Genomic DNA, 25,795 nt, shown 5'->3' with positions numbered 1-25,795 from the left:
CATGGAGGTACATCTATTTTTTTTATTTGCCTCCCACCGATACGTAGCTATGCAAGCATGCACAAATGAACCCGCACAGCTATGCTGATGTCTTACAATACCACGATACAAGAATCTGCACCTGTGTGGCTATGCAGATGTAAGCTGGGAAATTTTTTAAAAAAGAGGAAATCACAGCCAAACAAAGCGCCTCCTGCCCAGCCGTTCGCACTCAAGCGGCTACAGCCCGGGATTTTCAAAAGGCTCGCAGATAGTGCGATTCTCAAAAAAACCGGTTTGGGGAAACCACATAGGGCAGACTCGCTTTGGGATCGGGATCCATACGAAGTTCCCCCAAAAACGGGGTTTTTACCATCCTGAACCCATGTTTATTGGCTCATGCGGAAGGAACCTCCGCAACGCAGCTCTGAAACGCAGCTCTTCTGCCCGCGTGTTTGTCGTTCTTCACAATTTTTTAGATTGGTTATTCGCGCTCCTTCATTGGCCACAGCGGCCATTACTTCTGGTGAGAGAGATCTGAAGACGCGCCGGCGAAAGAACGCTTCGGTTTTATGAACGCCCCGCCCCTCAGAAAAAGACCGCCCGATATAGATAACCCGAACTAGAAAAAACTGGCAGAGAGAAGCGCATGAGCCATCCGCTGTCTCGTCTTTTCGCGCGAGAGCTAAAGGTTCTTTCTCCCCCCCCTCCCCCTCGTTCCGTCTGATCGTCGAAGCCCTCTCGCGAGGTCGAGAACGCGCGTGCGTGCGTGCGGCTCCGGCCTCCCCTCCTGGGCCCCTCCCACCGCCCCTTCGCGCTGCTTCTTCTCCCTCCCCCCCGCCGTCTTGGAGGGGGGGCCCTGGCGCGTCACGTGACGGCGCCAGGTTTTTAATGTTTACATTCGAAGCGGGCAGCCCGTGGAGGCGCCCCTCCCCGTGGTGGCGCCCCCTCCCCGCCAGCCGCCCCGGCCCCCCTCGCTTCCCGCCGGCCGTTTCGCTTTCATTTCCGGGCTACTCCGGGCCGCGGTGGGTGTGGGGGAGAAGAGGCTGGTGCTATTGCCGCTGCTATAGCCGTTGTTGCTGCTTCCCCTGCTTCAGGCGCTCTCACCCTGCGCGATTCTGAGGGCCCGCTGCTGGAGAAGGAGGAGGAGGCGGCTGAGGGGAGGAAGAAAGGACGCGGGACGGGCCGCTGGGCCTGCCCCGCCGCCATGGAGGAACTGGTGGTGGAGGTGCGCGGCTCCAACGGGGCCTTCTACAAGGTAACGGCACGACGGTCGAGCGGCGGCTCCTCCTCCTCATCTTCATCCTTCGTCGCAAGTTGAAGAGTGGAAGGCCTGCAGAGCGACTGAGCCTGGGCTGGAAAGCTAGCCCTTCCCGCCCCGGTCGCCTCAGGCGCGCCTCGGCCTGGAAAAAAATAGGGATGTGGGCGCGCAGAGACCGAAGCGGGGGAGAGTTCCGAGTTGTGACGGGAGAAGGGATGTGTTTTCCTCACCCAAAATGTGGTTTTTATCCTCGGTAAAAGCAGGCCCCTCGTCGCGCTCCTCCAGATAACGGGCCTCTGAGTGATGCTTGGCCTGAGACGACTGGGGATTTCGCCATGCCATGGAGGCCCGTGGTGGAAGGAGGAGCGGGGTGGGGGAGACTGGGACGTTGCATATCGATGTGCCCGTTACTAGGCGAAGGCGGGGTGGGGGGGGCAAGAATTAGGAGTGATGGGGAAGGTGTGTAGTTCTCTTCATAATGCATTTAACGAACTGGGTACTAGGCCAAGAAACTTTCTGCTAGATGGCAGGATTGGTTGGTGATATAGTTAGTTTTATATAGATATTAGTAATATGATTAGTATTAAATAAGTAGTAAATATGTGTAGCCACATACTCTCCTGTTATGGCCAAACGTTTTCGTATTCCTTCGTATATAAGGAAAAGATTGGGGGAGGTTTCTGGGTTCCTGGGTCACACAGGTCTGGGTCACACAGTTCTGATCCAAATTTCAAGGTGAGGGACAGCATGAGGCTACTATTTAAAGGGTAGTTCTGTTCATGCACAAGGAAAAAAGAATAGATGCAGGATGCTGTTTTTCAGTGGAGAAAGGTAATTAAGGATTCGATCAGGAAAGATGAAAGAACTTGGCTTTAAGTACTCAGATGGCCTTTTCCTTTCTAGGCATTGAGATCTGTCACATATTTCATTCAAAATGTTTTTTTTAAGTGTTACCCTGAGCGCATGAACGAAATAGTGTAAAGTAATACTATCGCTTGCATCTGAGTTCAGGATATAGATTTACACTGGGCCTAGGTTTTCTTCTATGGAAGGCAAGTAACAGCTTACTTCATACTACTCATAACATTCTGCAGGAGACTTGTGGATTTTCTAGGCAACGTCTGGTAGGTTTTGCTCCTGACTTTCACCTGCATCTTTGACAAGCATCTTCAGTGATCTTTCTGCAAAAGCATTCCAGTTAATAAGACATTTTCTGCATCTTTTTAGATTGCTTTCACAAACTGCTCATAGCCTGCAAGTGCGGGGGAGGTGTTTACACATAACTTGAAGCACATTTTAATGTAAATTCTTTCCTGTTATTATTTATTTTGAGTCGGTGATAGCAGGCTTTGTCTTCTGAATCCCATGCTTTTAGGGAACCAAATGCATGTTCATACTTCTGTCACAGAAAGTATACTTGCATCTCCAAATTGCTAAAGTAGTTAGACTTGCAGACGATCAAATTGCTCTGCCTAAAATAGTTCGTCAGTATTTGGGTTTATATAAATAGAAAATAATTTTTAAGAGCTGTTAATTACGTGTTTTTGTTCGGGTATCATAGGTCATTCATTAAAAATGTAGTGTAATATAAACGTGTATGTATAAACATGTGTTGGAGCGTTCTAAATTTTAAACTTTAGCCAATAGATGTAATATTTGGCCTCTCAGATGATATTTTGGTTTAAGATTATATGACAGATAAAACCAGCTGGATCTAATGAACTACATACCTGATGGAACTTGCCTTTTAAAAGGTGCAAAGGGAAACTCAACAGGGCTAGAAGGCCAAGTAAGCAGAAGTTAGGCAGCTGGATCATTTTGGCTATATGGGGTGGCTTTTAAAATGAGACTGTTGATAGGATATCAGAAAATTCGGATAAGAGCCATTTCAGTATTTCATCTGGTGAAATTAATACAGTATCTGGCTGTTGTGGTTTTTTGGGGGCTGTGTGTCTGTGTTCCGGTAATTTTTGCTCCTAATGTTTTGTCAGCATATCTATGGTTGGCATCTTCAGAGCCATAGTCACAGTAAGATGAATCTTGCCTCTGAAGATGCCAGCCATAGATGTGAGCAAAATGTTAGAAGCAAAAACGACTAAAAATGGTCAAACAGCCCAGAAAATCCACAACAATACATTAATATTGTGTCTTTATTTTTTTAAGAAAAATAGCTTGGCTTTATTTTCTAACATCCAGTCCTCAATATGTAATTAAATTGAATTCAACACTGACTTGGAACTTGCATCCAAGAGAGTCACTTTTGAACCAGAGTTTGAAGAAACTGCTTATTTTCTGTTGCTTGCAGTTATTGGAGGTTCTGTGTGAAGAATCACATTCTCAAGCTTGTGTTACAAATAAGCTTATGATTTTTTAAAAGGCTTGGAACAGCCAGTAAATTTGAGGATTAAGGTTTCTGAATAGAAAGTTATGTGATGCTTACTAATACTGAAGGTACTGAACAGGTGAACTTAAAGGACAGGTATGGCTTTTTGCTATTGGTTCAAGCAGCTCTGCATATATAAGTAACTTTGTAATTGCATATGCTTTTCAATGGCATTGAACTTAAGTTGTACTATCCCTAAAATTATATTTGAATACTGTAATTATTTTTGGATGTACAAAGGTTTTTCTCAACTTAAAGCAACTTCATAAAGTAAAATCTCTTATTCTTCTGTTGCAGGCATTCGTGAAGGATGTGCATGAAGATTCAATAACTGTTGTGTTTGAGAACAAGTATGTATTTTCTTAAGTATTGTCTTACAAAATTGTGGAAGATATGTTTATATGATACATACAATCTAAAAATGTTGCAGTATAAAAATTGTGGCAGGTGAACTCCTCCGTTTAAACTAATGGCAGCACAAAATTGGTGCATGGACATCTTCCTTCTTTCCTAGCATAGCCTGTACCAGGCCAAAAGGAAAAACTGTCAAGTCACCTGGGTAGCTTGCCTTTAGGCTGCTGGCCTCTGGTGAGTAGTGAATCTCAAGCCTGTCAGAGTGGTTCAGATCAGAAACAGGACATGGATCTAATAAATTGTAATAGTTTGTAATGCAACTGAAAGGGATAATTCAGAAACTTGAATTAGTACAAGCAGCACCTTTGTTAAATATTGGTATAGATACTGTACTGAATCTGTACTGAATATTGCATACTAATTGTAAGGTTAAAGTGCAGGTTAAAGTTTGTCCTGTACATCGGAGTGGCTAAACCAGTTTTCAGATTTCTTATATTTAATGTGTGTTTGCACGCTAGCACTTCAATAAAAATGTGTAAAAAATTGGCACATTGTGCAGTTGAACCCAGTAAAACAAATTTTGAAAGGTCTGACAGTTTGTCATATGAATGTGCTTTATTGAAACTGGAAGAATCTTGATGTAATGCATTTAGGATTAGGGCTTTCATTACCATTTGTGTCTTTTCTCATTAGTCTTGGAAACATATTGTGATGCTTCCCTATCTATTGGAATTATCGGTTGCTTAACATTCTCATGTTAGAGTGGAGGGGAATTATCTCTGACTCTTGGGGAAACAAATGTCCAAGTGTTTGTAGTGTATGAATGTGCTGTGTAATTGTGTATCAGAGAAATTGCCTTCTTAACCCATAGCTGTTACCATTGGCCATCACATGCTAAAGTGTGAAAACTTTTTGGACTTTTTTTGAAAACTTAATTTTGAGCATTCTGGATTTATTCCAATCTGCTGGATGTTAAACAAGAATTGATTGCATTAAATATAGTGCTATAAGTGTGAGTATGCAGATACAACAGTTTATCATCTCTAGTGCACCCAAGGGTCATCATGCTGAAAATGTTACTGGGTTATTGCTTCCATATGTATTTAGAAAAAGAAAACCTTGAAAAGAAGGTTGGGGTGGGGGGGACACAATTCAAACCAGTTTGAGAGCTGCTTGTAGATTTGTTAATTTCTCAAGATTATATCTTACTTGAACTTGAAAAGGCATTTTTGTCACATTATCATAAGGGGTCTAAAGATAAATCATGTATCTGCAAGGATCTCTTCCACAGGGCTAGACAAATCCCAGATCACCACGGCAGTGAGAAATTTCATTGTTGTACTGACAGTGGTGATTTTGTTGTAGTGCCCCATCCTTTCACATCAGGATATGTTTTGGTGGGTGACACAAAATTACATGTAAATTCAGTTCTTGTCTTTGCATGTTTATATGTAAACTTTGCCCCATTCAGTGGCTGTAGGTGATTTCATTTATTAACCACTTGCTTTCTAGACTGGCTCTAATGGTCAAGTAAACAGAGCTTTTCAAAGTAATAGTGGAATGATGAAAATTTTAGGTTAGAGTTCAATGCTGCCATTTTGTTGTGGCGATAACAAACTTACTTAGTATACTACAACAGTTTTGTCATTGCGGTAACACAGTTGTTGAAAAGTGAAGAGCTCAGAAAAAGAGTTTTTGGTAGCAGTAATTACAAAATATAGTCTTTAAAACAGAAAATGCTAAAGGCTGGAAAATTAGGCTGGCTCCTACAGCGTAAGAAAATGTATTAAGGCCTGTTGTTCCATTTCCCAGGTGCATTCATTTATTTGTCTAACAAGCTGTAATAATTTCATTGTGTTGCTAATATGAGAACTGTCAAAAACATAATGAGACTTCACTTTCTCCCCTCTTTTTATTTCCTGTCCATGTATGTCCTCTTCAGTTCCTGTTACTTTCTCTTGATTCCCTAGTATTCTTGGGCCGTTTCCGCACGGCCCTTAAATGGCGCCCTGGGGACGGGATAAACGCCGACCTGGCGTCGCTCCCCCTCCCCCAGGGCGGCATCAGGCCGCCCTGAAAAACAACCCTTTAAAGGGTTGTTTTTCCCCAGACAGCGTGTTCCCGGCGGCGCGGTGCGAACAGCACCGCCGGGAACACGTTGTTTCCCTTCCCCGTCCCACTCTCCTTGTCCCCGTCGTCGGCCTGCTGGCCGTCGAAGCCCCGCCCACGCTTTCCTCCGACCCCTGGAGGGCAGCGTGGGCTCAGCCAGCAGGCCGCATCGACGGGGACACAAGGTGAGTGGAACGGGAAGGGAAGAGGCGGCTCCATCCAGAGGCGTCCGCGAGTCGCTCGGCCTACACGCCGCAGAATTCTTGCCAGCGGAGGCCTTTGACGGTCGTATGAAACGCACCTTGGTTTCTTCGCACCCAATTTTTTAGCACATCCTGTTTCTCAGTCTATCAAATGCTTTTGAACCAAAGTAAAGAAGAAAGTCATGCAGGCATGGTGGGACAGGAATTTTCCCAGCTCCATGGTTGAGGGCCTTGGGCAAGGCCAGAAATATTGCCATAAATAGGGTGGAATGGGTTGAAAACAATATGCGTTATTCAGGCCTGCATTAAAGAATTTAACACGGCTGTCTGAAAGGCAAGGAAAATAAATCGGAACACAGCGATAGTTTTTGATAGCTTATACTTTTATTCTTTTTCAGCTGGCAGCCCGAGAGACAAATTCCATTCCATGATGTCAGGTTTCCTCCACCTGCAGGGTACAATAAAGATATAAATGAAAGTGATGAAGTTGAGGTAAGAACAATTTAAACCTTTAAGTGGAGAAGAAAGGAGCACTGACTAGAGTAGCTGCAAGTGCTACTATGGTGCTGTCCCACTCATTTTCCCCAAAAATTGAGCAAGCTTAGATCATCATCAGGGGCAAGTATTTTGCCTTCCTGATTGAGTTGAGCAACTAGTTCATACTGGTTTATTTGCTAGTGAAATTCTCAAGGTAGGTCGTCTCCCACGCTGTGCCCTCACCTGTTGAGTAGTATGTAGTATGATGGTCATGCCTCTTGTGCATAGTTACTGTATAGTGAACAATATATTGGCAGAATATTGAAAATGAACTCCCCTAAGTCTGTATAAGAAAATAAGAGTTTGCCCTCCAGTTTGGGAAGGGAGCATTGCAGTGACCAAGAGGCACCATGGCAAAGGCATCTCTGCACTGCCTTCAAATGGGCTTCAAAGGGTGCAAAAGGGAGGGAAACTCAAATATCCCTCCTGCCACCAAAATCTCCCCACTGCAGATAAAGTGTGGCAAAAGTCTGAAGTTCCACAGGCCAGCGTTCCCAGGCTGGAATGCTGGTGGAAGCTGACTGCCCGACCCCCAATTCACCCCCTCCTCCCATGTACCGGCAAGTGGGAGCCACATTGCTCCACAGTGGCCTGGGTTTCGCCATTGCAAATCTGAGGAGTGGCCAGCTGCTGGCACCTCTAGGCCCTCCACTGGTGGTGGTTCCCCTTGTGCCGCTGGAGGGGACAAATATGTCAGTGCAGCCCTCTGCTGCTCCCTATGGCTATTTGCCTCCCTCCCATCTGGATTGAGCTACCCATGTCTTTAGGAGTGGGAAGACGTCTTTCATGTTTAATACATCAGCATGATTGATACAAAGAATCATTGGAGTAGGAACATGTATTAATATTGTTTCCTATTTGCTCGTCATTTATTGTCTGTACTGCCTCTCCACTGGACAACTGTTTAGTACTCAACAATACAAAGTTCTACACTATGATTTTGTTTAGGTTTATTCCAGGGCTAATGAAAAGGAACCATGTTGCTGGTGGCTGGCTAAAGTGAGAATGATAAAGGGTGAGGTAGGAATATATATATATACTTATATATTAATACTTGGCATTGATGTTTCATAAGTGTAAATTTTGGATTTTAGTACATGGCGGATCTTTTCCAATGTTATTTGTTTACTGGTGAGCTTTTATTGGATGTGTGTATTATTCAAAGCTAAAAGTTCAGTGTGCCATAAATTTAAGGATGATTTCTGTTTTTCTTTTATTAGTTTTATGTAATAGAATATGCAGCCTGTGATGCTACATACAATGAAATTGTCACAATTGAGCGTTTAAGATCTGTGAATCCCAACAAACCTGCAACAAAAGATACATTTCATAAGATCAAACTTGATGTGCCAGAGGACTTAAGGCAAATGTAAGTACAGGGCTTTGCTACCAGGTTTTTTTAAATTGGGAAATAGCCACATAATTTTATATACTGTTATATACCAATAAAGTGCAAGATGTGCCCAGTTCATAATGGTTGCAATCTAGAGATTGATTATGGTTAGAAGTTCTCAAAGCATTGTTTATCGCACAGGATTTAAATTTTCATTTGTGACACAGTATTCATTAAATGCCAACAGTTAAGATGCTGACACTATTGCTTGTAAATGAATTAACTAGATAATGACTTAAAATCTGAAACTGAAAATGTTAGCCTGAATACAATCCCCAGTAACTTTGCATATACCTTTTCCAACATCAGTCAGTCACTTACAGTAGCTTGTTCCCAGATGTATTTTCTGCAAGGCACTTCCACATATAGAAAAGTAGAGGTGATTTTTGCTGATTCCTCTTGCCATGTGGTGAGCTACTGACCACAGTAGCATGGTTTTAGGGGGATATAGCAGGCTGAAACTGGAGTAAATTGGGTTGGAAAGTCAGCTAGTGGCATAAATAGCTTTGTTGCTGACCTCAAAACATCTGTTAGTAGGTTTCATATTTTTATATGGTCATGATTGAGTCATTTTGCCAGAATACATCCATCTCATTGCCTGTTGACAAAGGTAGATTAGTTGGCAAGCACTAGAACTCTTGAGGAAGTGGCACTTTCTCCTTCCCTGTTTCTGAAGTAGAAAAGAGAGAGTACGGAGGCAAGCAATACAAAAAAGGTAGCTTTGAGATGTGTTGCAATTCTGACTGTTGTATAATATTCTGTTGGCTGCATGTCAAACCACACAAGCTACAAGTAATCTGAGAATTGGTGAAATGCACTTTTCATAAATGAACAATTTGTTATTTAGGTGCGCTAAGGAATCTGCGCACAAGGATTTCAAGAAGGCAGTTGGGGCGTTCTCTGTAACATATGATTCTGAAGAGCGACCAGCTTTAACATCTGCTTTGGTAAGTCATTATGCCATTGCGATGTATTCAAATTCGCTTCTGGGGAAGGTAATTGAGAGAAAGTGGTGTTAAGCAGCTTCGGGTTTCCTGGAGCGACACAATTCTGCTTTTGATCCCTTCCAGTCCGATGCGCGGTTCCGCAGCTGGAAGGCATGGACGGGGAGACGTTCTCGCTGTCGCCGTTCACAGATCAGCTCCGGCTTACAACTAGACCGGAGGCGGATCGGCAAAGATGCGGTTTCGGTTGGATCTAACCGGCAGCGTTTGATGTGGTGCGATCATGACCTTTTTGACTCAATCACTTCGGGTCAGCGCTTCCGGGTCGCAGGCACTTTGTCCTTAAATGGATGCTGCCTCAAGTCCGGACCGGACAACATGTGGTGAAAAGGGGATCAAGCCGCCCCGAGGTGCCTACTTCATTGTGGGGTGCCTTCAGGAGCGCTGTTGTCCCCGCTTATTATTTAACATCTATATGCACCCCTTGCTCAGGTTGGTGCGGGAGCTTTGGGCTGATCGCAGTCACCAATACGCTGGATGAGCCACTCAGCTCATTCTGTCGATGGAGGGGGAGCGGCCGCTGCCCCCGCGGCTTCCAGCATTGTTTGCGGCCGTGGCTGGTTGGTTGAAACAGAGCAGGTTGAAACTGAATCCAACGCAAAGACGGAGATCCTCTGAAACTGGGACGGGGAGGTTAGGGGATTTTCAGCCGGGTCGCGGGAGGGGCTATATTGGCTGCACCCGTAGCCCCCCTCTGTCCGCTTTGTATTAATTCGGGGGTCCACACCTGGATTTGTCTCTTTCTATGGAGACCCAGGTGGCTCATATAATAGCCCGGTCAGCTGCTTCTACCATCTACGCCAGGTTCGACGGGTAGCTGCTCCTCTCCTTTCCCAAGCTGACCTGGCCACTGTGGTCCATGCAACGGTCACCTCCAGAGCTAGGGACTACATTGCAACTTCGCTTACTGGCTGGCTCTTCCTTTAAGGCCTGATTCGAAATTAAAAATGGTCCAGAATGCAGCTGCTAGCCAGATGCTTCACAGGTGCCAGGGGAGAACATATTACCCCTGTGTTCACTGGCTTGCACTGGTTACCACAATTGAATTCAGAATCATTTTCGCTAAGCAGTGTTGGTAGCACCTTAACTTTAAGTGCGCCTTTATGCCTGGGACCTCCGGCACTCAAGTGGACCGCCTTACCCCATACAGTCTTAATAGGCCTCTATGTTCCTCAGCAGAGGGCCCAACTTACTGGTGATTCCCAGCCCCTCTACATACGTTCTGGCTAATTCCAATTCGGGCTGTATTTCTTTACAGCTTCTGTTCCCTCGCCTGGTGGGAACAGCTTCTTTCCATCAACTGTCCTGCCCCAAGGGATCTTGTTGAGTTCCGCGAGGCCTCGTAAGACTGAGCTGTTCCTTAATCGGACGCTTTGGGGAGACCAGCTGTTGATAGGGGCCCCCTTCGCCTCCTTCTTCCTTCCTCCTCTTTTCTCTCCATTCACGACATCATTAGGAGATCCTGCCACCCCCCTTTGTTTGGGGTTATGGGAATTAGTAGAGGCCGCCATCCTGAGTTAATTAATGCTGCATTTTAAATGGGGAAGGGTTTATTTTTATTCTTATTAGAGCTGTTTTAACTTATATTTATCGTATTTAAAATGTTATTGTGCTCTATCCATGTTGTACACCGCCCTGAGCCCTTTGGGGGAGGGCGGTTTATAAACCCAAATAATAAATAAATAAAAAATAAATAAATAAATACAAAACTTTTCAAATACCTTGTGTTTTTTTCCCCAAAAAATTCTTTAGTCTATCAATGACGTAACAACAAAGCGTGCTACTATGCTCATTGATATGCACTTTCGCAGTCTTCGGACCAAGTTATCGTTAATATTGAGAAATGAAGAAGCAAGCAAACAGCTAGAGGTATGTTGTTCTGTTACTGATCTGAATACAGAAAAGTTGTATTATGAAACAGTATCTGAAACATTTACAGCATCGTGCATTTGTGCTGCTGAACATTCACTTAACTGTATTTTTCATTTTAGCATTAGTCTACTCTTCCCAGCATTTCCATACCTCTACCTAAGTAAACCCACATGATGTCAGAATTTTGTATACTGGATGTTGAGACTCTCTACCCTTAAAATGTGATTGCATAGTCCAAATTTCAATTGAAATATGAGTTCAGACAATTTTTTAATTGGTCAGTTGCATCCCTGCCCATGAACACAGACCAACAATGTAGTTACTGTTTTGTTTGGCAGTAAAATTTCACTAATAACCAAGAATCTTTTGACAGAGCTCAAGACAGCTTGCTTCACGATTTCATGAACAGTTTGTTGTACGTGAAGATCTAATGGGTCTGGCCATTGGCACACATGGTGCTAATATTCAGCAAGCTAGGAAAGTACCGGGTGTTACAGCAATTGATCTTGACGAAGATACTTGTACATTCCATATTTATGGTGAGGTAAGCTGCATCCTCAGTATTGCTGTCACTAATTATTGTGGATCCAAGGGCACTGCAATTCCATTTAAAAAATTTTTTCCTTAGGATCAAGATGCAGTGAAGAAAGCAAGAAGTTACCTTGAATTTGCTGAAGATGTCATACAAGTTCCAAGAAACTTAGTAGGTATGTAAGTTTCAATATCTTGCAAGTTAAATTGGTACTAATTTGAAAGGTTGATAAAATTGCTTTTTAATTGTACTAAATGTTTAAAAACCTGGTTTAAAGTATCTGTAACTTAATATAAAAATGTGAAGGCTATCTTTTTACCAAATGATGATCATCGCTCAACTGAGTGAGGAAACTGGTTTTCAGTGCAGGTAGGGGGCGAGGCAGACTGACCTCAGATGAACAATTAGAAATGGCATGGGGACAGTGCAATCAATCCTAAACACTTTTCTGGGAGTAAGCCCCATTGAGCAGACCTTAGAATTGCTCCAAGTCCTGTGTTGTAGATTTTCTGCTGGATCCAAGTGACTAATAAGACATCTTGGAAATGCAAACCTGCATTTCACCAGAATCATCCACAAAGCCTGTGAGACTTTTGTACTCCTATTTTATCTGTTCAAACCATACTATGCTCCAGCCACCTGATTTTTTTGCAGTTGGTCAGTTCAGATGCCACAAAAAAATGCAGTTTGTTTTAAATGTGGTTACTTTGTGAACCAGGACCGCAGCTTGCAAATGATCATTGAATCCTGGCTTGTCACAGCAGATCCTAGTTTCAGTAACTTTTAATATTTTCCACTTTCCCACCAGAGAAGCAAACTGGTATATAAGCTCAATTTGTGTTGGCCAACTGAGGGCAAAAACTCACAATGTCATTACCATTGGTAGCCAGCACAAACAGCACAGGGGTGAAAAACCCATCAGATCCCATGGAACTATACGCAACCACTCAGTCACACCCCCTTTTCAGAGACTAGTAAGGGAAGCTCCTAGGGGTTTTTTTTATACAAAATAGGAAAACGGCCTTCTTCCCATACAAGCTCAACTGACTATTGACACATTCTTGCACGGTGTCTCCTCACATATGTGTTGCATGCTTCCCTGCATGTAAAATCATGTTTCCCCTTCTTGCCACTAACCCAAGATATAAAATCCAGTCTCTCCATAATCAGCACCTTGGGGTACTCGGGGAAGGCTGCCTCTGAACAAGTATGAAGGGCAAAGCTTCCAGTTACCTTATCTCTCCACGTGTGTGCATGTCCTTAGCGAGTATCAGTGGGTCTTGGTGTAAGGGTGGGATTCAGACAATCTGCTTTCTTAACCAGGAAAGAAGCTTTAACAATAAAGATTACCACATATACTCGCGTATAAACCAAGTTTTTCAGCCCTGTTTTAAGGCTGAAAAATGCCCCCTTGGCTTATACACAAGTCACTGCTTACCAGCCAGCTCTTCAGGTCTTCCGAGGCTGGGGGCGTGGCCAGGACAGCCTCCCGCTTGTTGCTGCCCTCCACGGAGGGTGAAGGGGAACCCTGGCTGGCTGGGCTTTCTCAAACCCCGGGAGGCAGAGGGAGCTCCTTATTTGGGCAATGACATCGGGGGAGTCACTGCCCAAATAAGGAGCTCCCTCTGCCTGCGGGCTGGCTGGGCTTCCTCAAACTAGCGGGAGGTGGAGGGAGCTCCTTATTTGGGCAGTGACTCCCCCTGATGTCATTGCCCAAATAAGGAGCTCCCTCCACGTCCTGGTTGCCTGGGCTTCTTCAAACCCAACAGGGAGGTGGAGGGAGCTCCTTATTTGGGCAATGACATCAGGGGGAGTCACTGCTCAAATAAGGAGCTCCCTCTGCCTCCCGGCTTCCCACCTTCGGCTAATACGCGGGTCAATACGTTTTCCCAGGTTTTGGTAGTAAAATTAGGTGCCTCGGCTTATACACAAGTATATACGGTAAACTAGAGCACCTACATTGAAAATATCCATAATAGTTAAGAGAATGTGGATGTAAGGAAATAAAGGGAAGCCTATCTATCGGAGTTAAATTATGCTAGTTACCTTCAGAAGGAGCAAGCACATCTCAGCAAAGTATGTGAACCCAGAACAAAGGAAGAGTTCACTTTTTAACATTTCTGCCTGCTTAGATGAAGACCTCCTCCCCAATCCAGTTAAGAATCCTGCCCCCGGTGAGAGCTGCTTTGCTCTCTGCCCATGGTGTCCCTTGGCACATAGCCCTCATCTCACTCTCCCTGATCAAGTCTTATGATGCCCCTCCATCAAATCCCCTTTGGCAGGTAGGCCCATATTGCTGAACAACAGTTCCTGTTTTCCTTACTCTTCCCTCTTGATAAAATAAAGAGCTTGTTTCTATGTTCTTTTTACAGGAAAAGTTATAGGAAAAAATGGAAAACTCATTCAAGAGATAGTGGATAAATCGGGTGTTGTGAGAGTAAGAATTGAGGCTGAAAATGAGAAGAATATTCCACAAGAGGAGGTAAGTTAAGTAAACTATGTTTGCTCATTTTTCAAGTATAGAATCAATGGACTGCATGAGGGCTAGTGTATAGCTTTTTTGACACAAGGTAGTAGGAGCAGCAGTGGCGCAGTGGTTAGGAGCAGGTGCATTCTAATCTGGAGGAACCGGGTTTGATTCCCTGCTCTGCCACCTGAGATGTGGAGGCTTATCTGGGGAATTCAGATTAGCCTGTTCACTCCCACACACGCCAGTTGGGTGACCTTGGGCTAGTCACACCTTTCCGGAGCTCTCAGCCCCACCCACCTCACAGGGTGTTTGTTGTGAGGGGGGAAGGGCTGGGAGATTGTAAGACCCTTTGAGTCTCCTACAGGAGAGAAAGGGGGGATATAAATCCAAACTGTTCTTCTTCTTCACCTGTTCTAGATGGGGTTTTAGTCACCAATAAGAAGCTTGGGAGTGTTTTTAGATCTGGCCTTTGCTTTCGATCCATGGTTGGCTTTTGTGGTGTAAAGCACCTTTCATAAGCTTTAACTGGTGTATTGCATGCAACCTGTAATGGAGAGTTATGGCTTGGCCGTGATTTGGAAACATCCATGTTAGATTACCACAGTGCTTTCTACTTAGCATTATTCAATGAAGACACTCAGACCTCAACAGGTTCAAAATGTGGTAAGTGGACTGGACTTAAAGTTCGTGATGAGGAGGGGGCTCTATCTCACCAGTATTGAAAAGTCTTTGTACTGGCTTCCACTTTATCTTTAGACAGTGTGTGAACTTCTGTGTCACACCTTTAACTACTATGTGTATTTGGAGCAGAGTATCAAAAGGATCACTTTTCCCATATCACCTAATGAGGCCCTTTTCAGGTACCTCTCCTTTCAAGGTTTAAAGGGGGTTGCAACTGAAATAGTTTCCCACTCTTGGAATTCCCTTACCAGGTACAGTTAGCTGAAAAATCCAAATATATGACATCTTGGCCTTTAGACATCAAATGAAGACTGTTTTACCTGAGGAGTTATTTGATGGGTCAGTTTTTAAGTTGCTGTTTAGTTGTGACTTATTAGTCAGGTATTATTGTTACTGGATTTACTTGCCTTGAAAATTCTCTGAACTCGAAATTAAGATATTTTGGTTAAATATATTGATAGGAAAATAGATATTGTATATTTTGATTATACATTCCTACTTCTAGCATCTCAAGAGTGATTACTCTGGGTTTATAAATACTATGTGATCAAAAGTATGTAGAAGTTTATTTAAACTGAGCATAATTCTTGAGGCTTTTTCCTTTTCATCAATAGTAGTAATAACTCAGTGAAGTACAGTTTCCAATTTTCATAATCCTGTGAGATAGAGTAATTTTGTTCTAGAACTGGAAGTAGTGGTTGAGGTCATAGATTTTCCTAAAACTACACAGTGACATAATGTCTGTGGTGGAATTTAAATCCATGTATTTGAAATTTAACATTAGCCAATGGATAAAATACCGCTGAAATTATTCCTTACCAGTTTTTTGCTGTTTACCTTCTGTTGTCCTGTTAAAAGATTTATTGGATTAATTTTTGTATTGGTTCAAAAAATTTATTTTGTCGGATTAACAGCTACAGAGAAAAAATGCAAAATGCCACTGAAGCTGTAAAATGCAGAACTCTGGTAACTCACTAAAGCTAACACAGTCAAGCAGCAATTTTGTGGCATATGCTACTTTTTTTTTTTTTACCTACCTGGAAGTGCAAGGAGCAGAGGTGGTGGGTGATGTTCCTGGCTGATAGGCTGCATTCAGCTTCAGTGGGTTGTATGTTGTAGAGGCCTGGTTTAGACATGTTACATTGGCCTTGTGGCTATGACCCAGAGGCATGTGGGTGCACCTATGTAAAGTTTACCTGTTTGTATGAAAGTGGTGCCCAGGATTCATAGCCACATCAGTGTAACTTGTAAATTGGGCGTTCTCCTGTTTTTCAGTCCAACTTTTGAAAAGATGGACTGCAGTGCTTTTCTGTCAAGCCTTGAGTGGAAGGTTCTGTGTTTTAACTCCTGTGTATGTTTAATGGCATCACTAACACATGCATTCCTTACGCTGCAGGTGTTAGTTGTGTCATCAGCTGTAGCAGGAAGAAAGCAAAAACCTGAACTCAAAACTTGGCAGGTAAGACACATTTTACCCTCTTAAGTTTTGCTTGAAACTGTAAACCTAATCATGCACTGAAAGTAGGTCTTGGATTTCAATATTTTAATGTTGTTGTTTTTAAATCATGCCTTTCATGTGTTTTCAGATTAGGTGTTTTAGCAAAGTTATATGCATGTATAACAAATACTGGAGATTTTCAGTTGCTGCTGTTGTGTAGTCTGGAGGGTTGCACATGTGGTTGTTGTGGGCTTTCCAGCCTGTGTGGCCATGGTCTGGTAGATTTTATTCCTAATGTTTCGCCTGCATCTGTAGCTGGCATCTTCAGAGGTGTATCATAACAACCAGTTGAGTCCAGCTGTGAAAGCCTTCGACAGTAGGTTGCACATGTGTTTGCTTCATAATGCTTACTTACTAAAGATGTTGCTCTAAATGACTTGACTAAAATTGTTTTCTAGGGGATGGTCCCTTTTGTCTTTGTGGGAACAAAGGACAGTATCACAAACGCAACCGTTCTTCTGGATTATCACCTCAATTATTTAAAGGTGAGAGGGAAGAGGATCTTATTGAACTACTATTTGGGGGGCAATGTTGTCAAGATTATTCATGGTCAAGTGATTTATTTAAAAATTTATAGCTTAATATTTACATAAATGAACAATATTTTCAGTGAAACTGTAAGAATTTGACATCTGGTTCCTAAATCTTCTGTTACACTATGACTTTGGGGAGAATGCAGAAGCATTATACAATAATAATTGTCACACTTGTATAGGAAGTGGATCAACTACGCATGGAGCGATTGCAGATTGATGAGCAGCTTCGACAGATTGGGGCTACTTCTAGACCACCGCCAAACCGCACAGATAAAGAAAAAGGATATATGACTGATGATGGACCAGGCCTTGGAAGAGGTAGTCGACCCTACAGAAACAGAGGGCACAGCAGGCGTGGGCCAGGCTATGCTTCAGGTAAGCTGGTATTTATCTGTCTTCAAGTCTTATTGGTATGCTTAGTTGTGTAAAGAGGCAGGAAACAATGTTGTAGGTGTCAAAATGTGAATGAATTGAAGCCACACAAATTTGCTTTTTGTACCTGCAGCCATGCAACCTACTGCACTCATTGCCATGCTCATTTTTTTTGCCTCTGTCCTCTGTTCCTGTTTGAGTTCCGTTATTGATCTTTAACCATGTAAGTCTGTGTATAATGTTTTACAATGAACATAACTGCTATGAATGCACTATCAAAATTCCTGTATGAATATATTCACATAACAAAAAAAGAGAAGTACTCAAATGTAAAAATCCCAAGACCTCAATTCCTAAGAAAAGCATGATTATCATCTCACTAGTGTGTGATTAGATGAAGCAGGCAACCTCTGCCAGTGTTTACACATGCATGCAAATTTTTCACTTTCTGCTCTTTGATTGTAGAATAATTGCCACTGAAACATCCATGCCAGTAGAGCTTTAATTCCCATTCTAAAACTATGATACAGTCAGATGAGGTTTGTTCATTTCAGTCTGTAGGCATGGACTTAGCTTCTGCCTCAAGAACATCATGTGTACATTTTATCAGTTTGACACAGGCTTCAATCTATGGTTGTCCTGATGGAGTTGATCACATGGCAAGCCGTTCTAAACATCACAGCCTCTTTGGAACAATCATCATAATATATATAGGTTAAATCTTCAATTTTAAGCAAACTGCAAAAACTTTTCCACTGAATGCATTTTTAAAAAATATTTTATTTCGGTCAAAGACCAGAAAATATCAGATATAAAATATAAAATCCAGATGAATATGAACAGAATTAAGGGAACTTTTCTAAGACTTCAATCCTTTCTCCTTGCAGGAGGGATACATATGTTACAGCAATAGTAGGAAATTCACTCAGGGAAAATGGGAATTGGTTTTAAGTGGTTCTTTTAGTTGGTTGGTTTTTTAAAATTACAATGAAAATAGACTGTGGTATGTTTTGGTTTTGTTTTTTTTAAATTCTTGATAGGAACTAACTCTGAAGCATCAAATGCTTCTGAAACAGAGTCTGACCACCGGGATGAACTTAGCGATTGGTCGTTAGCCCCAGCTGAAGAAGAGCGCGACAGTTACCTTCGTAGAGGAGATGGGCGAAGGCGTGGTGGAGGAGCAGTCAAGGAGGAAGAGGTCGGGGAGGTTTCAAAGGTAAGATGTATGATGATACCTCATTATAGGTAGAGTAGTTCACCTCGTACCTATTGTATGTCTGAAATGAAAGCGTGGAACTTGGAAGTTTCCTGGAAAATACAGTTTACAGACAGTTCTTTCAGACTAAATAAGGGGGCAGAACTGTTGTTCATGTACAGTAGGAGATACCAAGAGTTCTGTATATTCCTGCTTAAGTGGTCCAGCGCCGAAAGCAGGAATAAACATTTTCAACTGAGGCAAAATACAGAGTGCAAAGAAGTAAGGAGAGCTTTCTAATTGGAAGGAAGCCACTAAGCCTGCTTAATATGCTGGACAGCTTGTTTGCTTCTCCCAAGTATATATAATCTTGAAAGTTACACAACCTGGAGGTCAAGATAGATTTGTAAGCTTTCTTGCATGTACATCTCCTTTAAGAAAGGTGCCCTCTTATCAGAAGTGCTCATCCCACCCCCCTCCTAAAACACTCCACCATGTATTTTAGATCACCACCATCCAAGTTCAAGTAAAAAACTTTAAAAGTTGCTGAATATAGCATTTGAATGCTGCTGAAGGTAGGAAGACATGACTCGCTGTTTACCCTTTATTTATACATCTGTATTTTGCAAAATGGCTGATTCTTAATAGTATATACTTTGTTCCTTGTCAAATCCTAACTCCTTCACAACAGTCTCGATAAGTGCTGCTTGTTTTCACTTAAGAAGATGTGAAGATTAGATTTTAGATCAGAACTCAGAGCTCAGGGACCAGCACTTATCAGTTTCACCTACCAGCATGGCCAATTGGCCATGCTGGTAGGGGCTGATGGGAATTGTAGTTCCTGAACATCTGGAGAGCCGCAGGTTCCCTACCCCTGTTGTAGATAAATACAAATGCTTTTGAATCAAGAGGCTTGGAGTGATAGCTATGGTTGTATTGTCTCATGCCAACATAATTGTATTTTTTGTGGGTTATATGAATATATAAGATGCCAGTATCCCAGAATGAATGCCACCTGCTAATTTTTGTATTGTATCTGAAATTTTAAAATTGTCTTTAAAAAATCATCACATTTAATTTGCAGGAAATGATGAACAGTCACGGACAGATAATCGTCAACGTAATTCAAGAGATACTAAAGGGAGAACAACAGATGGATCGCTTCAGGTAATTTTTTATTGTTCTATTCAACTAAGACTTGAAGTCCAGTGAAGATTTACATAGGCCATTGCTCTCGCCACAGTGGTTGTGATGCTTCCATTGTGTTGTGATGCTTCTCATACATTGGAATTGATGCTCTTTTCCCCTTCAGTTCCCCACTTAAAATCCTCTCTGTACTCTCATTAAAAAAACTTCTTGCATTGTTGGTTTAAGAAGTTTTGGTGAAGGGAACTGACAAAACTATAATGGGGACCAGGGTGGTAATTCAGTAAAACAGTCACAACCTCCCACCCCCCAAAAGCCATACTGACTTTTTTCCTGAGTTTTTTACCTCGAAAAAAATCCCAGGCTATTTGCCAGAGCTGAATTAGCCTAGTGCCAAAAAGACCATAAGGTTTGGGTTTTTTCAGCTTTCCTAGCTGCCTGTGGGGTTGGGAATTCCAGATTCCACAGACAGCCCTCTTTTCCTGCTTGCAAAACTAGTACCAACTTTGCAAGCAGGGAGGCAGTGAGCCGGTTTGCCTGCAGAGATCAGATCAAACACACACACATACACCCCCATTCACAAAGGTGGCATCCGACTTTGCAAGCAGGGATGCGGCAAGCTGGGTTACCTGCAGATCAGAGCTCCAGCCTCTGCAAGCAACCTTCTCCATCCCTGTTTGCAAAGTGAGTGGGGAGGTGGTCATCAGTGCTGCCTTCTCATATAGGGAGGAGTCCTCCTGCTTTCAACAGACACCCCATGGCCCCGCACTGCTAAATGCAGATGCGTTCAGTTGTGCGGGGCTTGTATTTTTCAGGTTTGGCTTTAAAAACCTGAAAATTACCGGAGAAGCCAATACATTCCTCAGCTTTTTTTCAGCTTTTTTGATAAACTTCAGGTCTTTAAAAGCCAAACCCGAAAAACACCCCCAAAAGTTGCTAATAGGAACCTTATCATAAACGTATTTATCTTGCTTGATCGGGGATATGTTTCTTAGCACATCAGTTGTAAATAGTGGTGCATTTATACCATTCTTCTAAATTGTCTCTGTTTACAGAGGTTCAAGAAGATTAATAACACTTCAGAACAGTTTAAAGTTCCTAAAATGCATTACATTAATCCCATTTACAGAAAACTCCCTGTTCCATCACCTTAAAAAAACTTGACCAATTTTTTATCTGTTGTATTTCTGTTCCATCCTTTTTCTGTCATGAACCTCAAAGTCGGGAAAGGGAGAACATTTCTGTTCCCAGAAGCCTTTCCATCCAGGCACTGACCAGACCTGCTTAGCCTCAGGAAGGTTGTCATATCATGTGTCTCTAGTCCACAGAATGGACCTTTAGCCTTGTTTAAAAGGTTCTGTGAAATAAATGCAGTAAATTAGTTTCTTCCAGCATATTACCATATCAAAAAAATGTTAGATTTTGTACAGGCCTTTGTATGATTTTATCTCACCCTTCCTCCAGGGAGCTCAGGGTGGGCTGCATAAGAACTGTCCCCACTCCATTTTGCCTATGCAACAGCCTTGCTAAGTGGGATAGGAAGAAGGTGACTACATGAAAGTCGCTAAGGGAGTTAACATAGATAAGAGGCTTGAACCTGCATGTCCCTGATCATACTGTTACATTTTAAATATTGTACCTTCCTGCCTCTGTAGCAAAGCAAGGTGTTTTCTAATCAATCATATAGTTTAAAATATAGAACACTGGATGAAAAGGAAGAGGAATATAATGCTCTTTCCAACAGTTTTGGATCCTGTTCTTAAAAAACTGATCTCGTCAAATCCTGGAAGTTAAGCAGCATTGGCCCTGGTTAATATTTGGATGGGAAACCACTAAAGAATACCAGGGACACTACATAGAGGCAGGCAATGGCAAACCACCTCTGAGTATCTCTTGTCCTGAAAACCCTACAGGGTCTGCCGTAAGTTGGCTGCCACTTGATGGCGAAAAAAACCCAAAACACTGAAAGGGTATACTTTATATAACTGCAACTTGTTTCAGATCAGAATTGACTGCAATAATGAAAGAAGTGTCCACACTAAAACATTACAGAATACCTCCAATGAAGGTAACCGGCTGCGCACGGGTAAAGATCGGAACCAGAAGAAAGAGAAGTCAGACAGCGCGGATGGTCAGCAACCGTTGGTGAACGGAGTACCCTAAACTGCATAGTTTCGAGAAGTCATATTTCCTAAACTGTTCCAGTAAATCTTATTCCACATTAGAGAAACTTGTTAGGCCAAAGACAAATAGTAGGCAAGATGGCGCAGGGCATGAAATTAATATAAAAAGTTCTGTTAGCCTTTTTTAACATCAGTATGCAGTTTTTTTCAAAATAAGACGTTATACTTGCATTAAAGTATCTTGAACTTCTGGAAGAATATGCTTTCGAGTACATATTGCACTTCAAACAATGAGAGAATCCTTTTGTTTGTTTTAAAAATACTGAACTGTGCATTGGTATTCTTTCTGTTCAGTTGTACCATTTTAACACATCTCGTCAAAATCACTGCTAAATTTCAATTTTCAGAATAAATAGTGTTTGCGGTAATCAAATTGGGCTTCTGTTTTCAATCTCAAAAGTTCTTCATTTTAAAGAACAAGAGCTATGTTTTATGTCCTGTGTCAGTTCACATTTTGGTTCACTTTTTCAGTATTTTAGTGGACCTGAATATATGTGTAACGTAACTAAATTGTCATTTTCATTAGCAAAAAGTTGTATGATCTGTGCCTTTTTTATATCTTGGCAGGTAGGAATATTATATTTGGATGCAGAAATCAGGGAAGATCAGTTGGAAACACTATATGTACAATATATGTAGCAAAACTTGTCCAACATCAGTACTTTATTAAAAGAATGCATGCTTTCCATACTTTTTTCCTTGCATAAACATTGTTAGGCAGTTTATAAAAATAGGAATTTATTTTGCACTGACGATAATGGCAGATCGTGTTAATGAGATGGTGTGGTTTTTGTTCTGTTTTTCATTTTTTAGACAGGACAAGAAGTTTTTAATGCTTATTTCCATTTGTGATAAACTAAAAAATTCATGGTTACTGAGGGAACAAATAGTTCATAAACTAGTAGTGTGTGCCTGCTTTTGGCCAGAGGACCAATTTAAAAGAATAGCTTTCTTTTGTTCAGTTCCCCTATAGTTTTTGGTATTCAGCGCTGTCTCAAAAGTGGAAGATGATTGCTATATGTGAAAGTTAGGAACATTCACAGATAGTATGATTTGACAGCATTGGGAATAGGACAGGCTTACCAAGGTTTTGCTCACAAGGAGGATCAAAATGTGTGACCCTTCAAGAGTTGATGTAAAGTTTAGTTACCCATAATAAGGGGTGGGGGGGATATTTTGTGTATCCAATCATGAATGAAATTTGCTTGTGCAAAAAAGTGTGTGACAAGACCTTCATTTTAAGCTATTCTATTTTTATTAAATTTACTCCAGTGGGAGTATTGCTGATTGTGTACAGAATTGTACAAACCTGGCCCTGTCTCTGTGTTATGTGTTTTTGTTTCTCTACTCTTTTCATTTAGTTTTTCTCCTTGCATACAAGCAAGCATATTAAAAAGGCAGCGAACTGCACACAACTTAACAAATATTAAAAAAAATCTTAAGCATTGCCAAACACTAAATGTTGATTTCTAGTTATTTATTTTTGGGGGAATGTATAGTATCTGAAAACTGAAATTGGTACCTTGCACACATCATCTGTAAGCTGTTTGGTTTAAAATACTGTAGATAATTAACCAAGGTAGAATGACCTTGTAATGTAACTGCTCTTGGGCAATATTCTCTGTACATATTAGCTACAACAGATTGGATTTTATGTTGACATTTGTTTGGTTATAGTGCAATATATTTTGTATGCAAGCAGTTTCAATAAAGTTGGATCTTCCTCTGCTGATGGATGTTGATGCAATCTTTATAAATGATTGCTTTAAAAGAAACCAACTTAAAAAGAAATAAGAACTTATATTTTTTTTTCTTGTGCTAAATTGGAAGTGTTGTTTATGCCGGATGTGTGAGATCCGAAACCCTTTCAGTTTCAAGAATTTGGCTAGTGTACAGATAACGGGTCAAATCAGACATGTTTAGCAATTATATGCACTAATTTTACACTCAAGGCTGACTTCAGTAAGGTGCTAACTAGATTTGACTTAACTAAAAATGTAATAGGATAATCACATTTTCAAATGACATTTTTGCAGTATTTTGTGCTTTAAATGTGTATCCCTTTCAATTAAAAATTCCGCTGTTTTTAAGTATTCGTACCTTTTAAAATTGTAAATCAAAATGTAAGTCTCATTTTGAGAATCATGCGTGTTATGAAGGTTGAAAGTGCAGCGAATGTCTTTTTGAGTTCACTTATTGGTAACTTCACGTATGGTCTACTGAATTACAATTATTTTGAAAAATAAAGGTTTTTTAAAGAGTGAAAGATATCTGTGAATGGCCACAAATTCAAGTATAGCTCAGGTAAAAGAGACCCCCTAAAGAGAACTTAAACACAAGAACAGATCAGGGTTTTTTCTCAGTGTGTTATGAGAAGGTTGAAGATGAAGACTGAACAAGATGACTGTTGATACTGTAGAACAAAACAACTTTAGCTCTACTTTATCCAAAAGAGCCGCAAATGATCAAATTTAGTTCTCTGATATGCCCAGTAACTGTAGCCTCCACAAGATGGTTATGTGTCTATACCTTTTGATCATTAAAATCATATCATAAGCACTCAGTTTCCTTTACCTTTAATGGAGTACTTAAGAAATTGAGAAAAACTCTCAGAACATATTCATTGTACCAAGGTGTTTTCAAACTTTATGAGACCGTAGCAGCTCTCATGTCAAAAGTAACAGGTTCTGAAATGGGTGACATTTTACATTTATTTCCAAAAGTTCTTCCTTGCTGTTCTAGGGTGGTATTTAAGGATGAGAAGTTCTCAGTTCTTGCTCCCACAGTAGAAGAATGGCTGTTACATCGCAAAGACCTGTTTATGGGCCTCTGGTGTACATATTTTTCCCAAAATAAAATAATTTTAAAAGTTGTCTTTAGATTCACAGAGAGCTACTGTTGGATACCTCCTGTCTAATATTATCACTATTCTGACCTTTACCAAGATCTGCACCGTCTTCCTTCATCTGATAACTTGCTGACCATAATTCTCTGGATTTGTTATCCAGCAGAAAAGTAAATAGCTTGCCTTCATTCAAAACATCTAACCATTTGTAAGCCCATTTACTCAAGAGCTGGTGTTGAATTTTCCCACTTCACACCTATAGTAATCCACGTGAAGCCTATCTGTCCTGAACAAAAAGCTAGGAGGAGCTGAGAACAGATTATATGCTTAGTTTTGGAACTCAATATTAAACCGAAGTTCATAATTTAAAACTAATGGGCACTGATTTGGATGGACATGTTTTATCTTTTTATACTCTAGTTTCCTTTTTGTAGAGTATGCATTTTGAATCACAATAGAGCCACTAGCAGATGTCTTTTTTTCCTGGCAAGTTTCAGCTGCCTGTGTTAGTCATGTCCAGCAAGTATATAATTTTACTCCAAAGTGAGCCTGCTATGAATTGGTAAAATTTGCATCTAGAAACATTAATAAGTACTATAGCATTGTGTTGCTGTCTGGCTGTTGGTTGTGCTATTGCAATAAGGTAATGGTGGGAAATATGCACATACTGGGGTGTTTTCAAAGAAGAACATGGGCTTTGAAATACAAAGTTTGGCAAAATCCTAAACAAAAATGGCCAGGGTGTAAAGGAATAGTATAAACTTCTACAAGCATTTGCATATACCCAATGGAGATTTTTCATTGAATATGTAATAGAGGTATCCAATACCATATTCATTACTAGTTTGCCAGAGTGGCATGCTAGGGAACATGAAGAGCCATGTAACCAACTCTGTGTGCAAGAAGAAGGTTTTGATTATGTTTCTGAAACATTCAATGACACATGGCATTGCCTTTGAAATTTAAAAGTGGTGTCAAGAGCATTTTATGGAATTGGGGAAATTCTCAAAGAAAATTTTTTTCACCTAATTCCTCTAACGTTAGAATTAAATGTGCAGGAGATTTAGAAGAACGTAAATTAGGGAAGCTTGCTTGGTTCTATGTCAAATGTCTTAAGTTGACCAGCTCCTTAAGAAAATTTTGTGTGTTTATCTTTATTTCTTCTACCTCATAATTTCTTGAGCTGTGCAATGAGGAATTGCCAGCATATGTAGAAAAGCAACATACCACCTCCTTTTCAGC

At 41.3% G+C, this 25,795-nt stretch overlaps 2 protein-coding genes across 2 annotated transcripts in view; both read left to right on the top strand.

Annotated features, from left to right (window-relative positions):
• The first annotated feature begins 751 nt into the window (after positions 1 to 751).
• FMR1 (fragile X messenger ribonucleoprotein 1) lies at positions 752 to 23,974 on the top strand. The gene is made up of 16 exons (XM_048514030.1): positions 752 to 1,237; positions 3,921 to 3,973; positions 6,688 to 6,781; positions 7,775 to 7,846; positions 8,047 to 8,195; positions 9,067 to 9,160; positions 10,976 to 11,092; positions 11,469 to 11,639; positions 11,724 to 11,802; positions 14,000 to 14,109; positions 16,175 to 16,237; positions 16,675 to 16,761; positions 16,992 to 17,187; positions 18,225 to 18,400; positions 19,464 to 19,546; positions 21,527 to 23,974. Exons 1-16 carry the CDS (start codon positions 1,187 to 1,189, stop codon positions 21,672 to 21,674), a joined length of 1,743 nt encoding a protein of 580 aa, XP_048369987.1. The 5' UTR covers positions 752 to 1,186; the 3' UTR covers positions 21,675 to 23,974.
• FMR1NB (FMR1 neighbor) overlaps positions 23,853 to 25,795 on the top strand; it is a 17,244-nt gene continuing 15,301 nt past the window's right edge. Inside the window, exon 1 of the mRNA XM_048513815.1 lies at positions 23,853 to 23,907. Coding sequence (XP_048369772.1) covers positions 23,853 to 23,907 — 55 coding nt within the window. The remainder of the gene's footprint in view (positions 23,908 to 25,795) is intronic.

The sequence above is a fragment of the Sphaerodactylus townsendi genome, linkage group LG13, assembly GCF_021028975.2.
Source record: "Sphaerodactylus townsendi isolate TG3544 linkage group LG13, MPM_Stown_v2.3, whole genome shotgun sequence".
NCBI lineage: Eukaryota > Metazoa > Chordata > Lepidosauria > Squamata > Sphaerodactylidae > Sphaerodactylus > Sphaerodactylus townsendi.
This window is presented reverse-complemented; position numbering and strand designations above follow the sequence as displayed.

What these genes read in the sequence shown, in the direction of transcription:
- FMR1 (XM_048514030.1), top strand. Translation starts at nt 1,187, where the DNA reads ATGGAGGAACTGGTGGTGGAGGTGCGCGGCTCCAACGGGGCCTTCTAC. An exon ending in ATGAAAGTGATGAAGTTGAG is followed by an intron (nt 6,782 to 7,774) that starts GTAAGAACAATT and finishes GATTTTGTTTAG; the next exon opens with GTTTATTCCAGGGCTAATGA. An exon ending in CATTCCATATTTATGGTGAG is followed by an intron (nt 11,640 to 11,723) that starts GTAAGCTGCATC and finishes TTTTTTCCTTAG; the next exon opens with GATCAAGATGCAGTGAAGAA.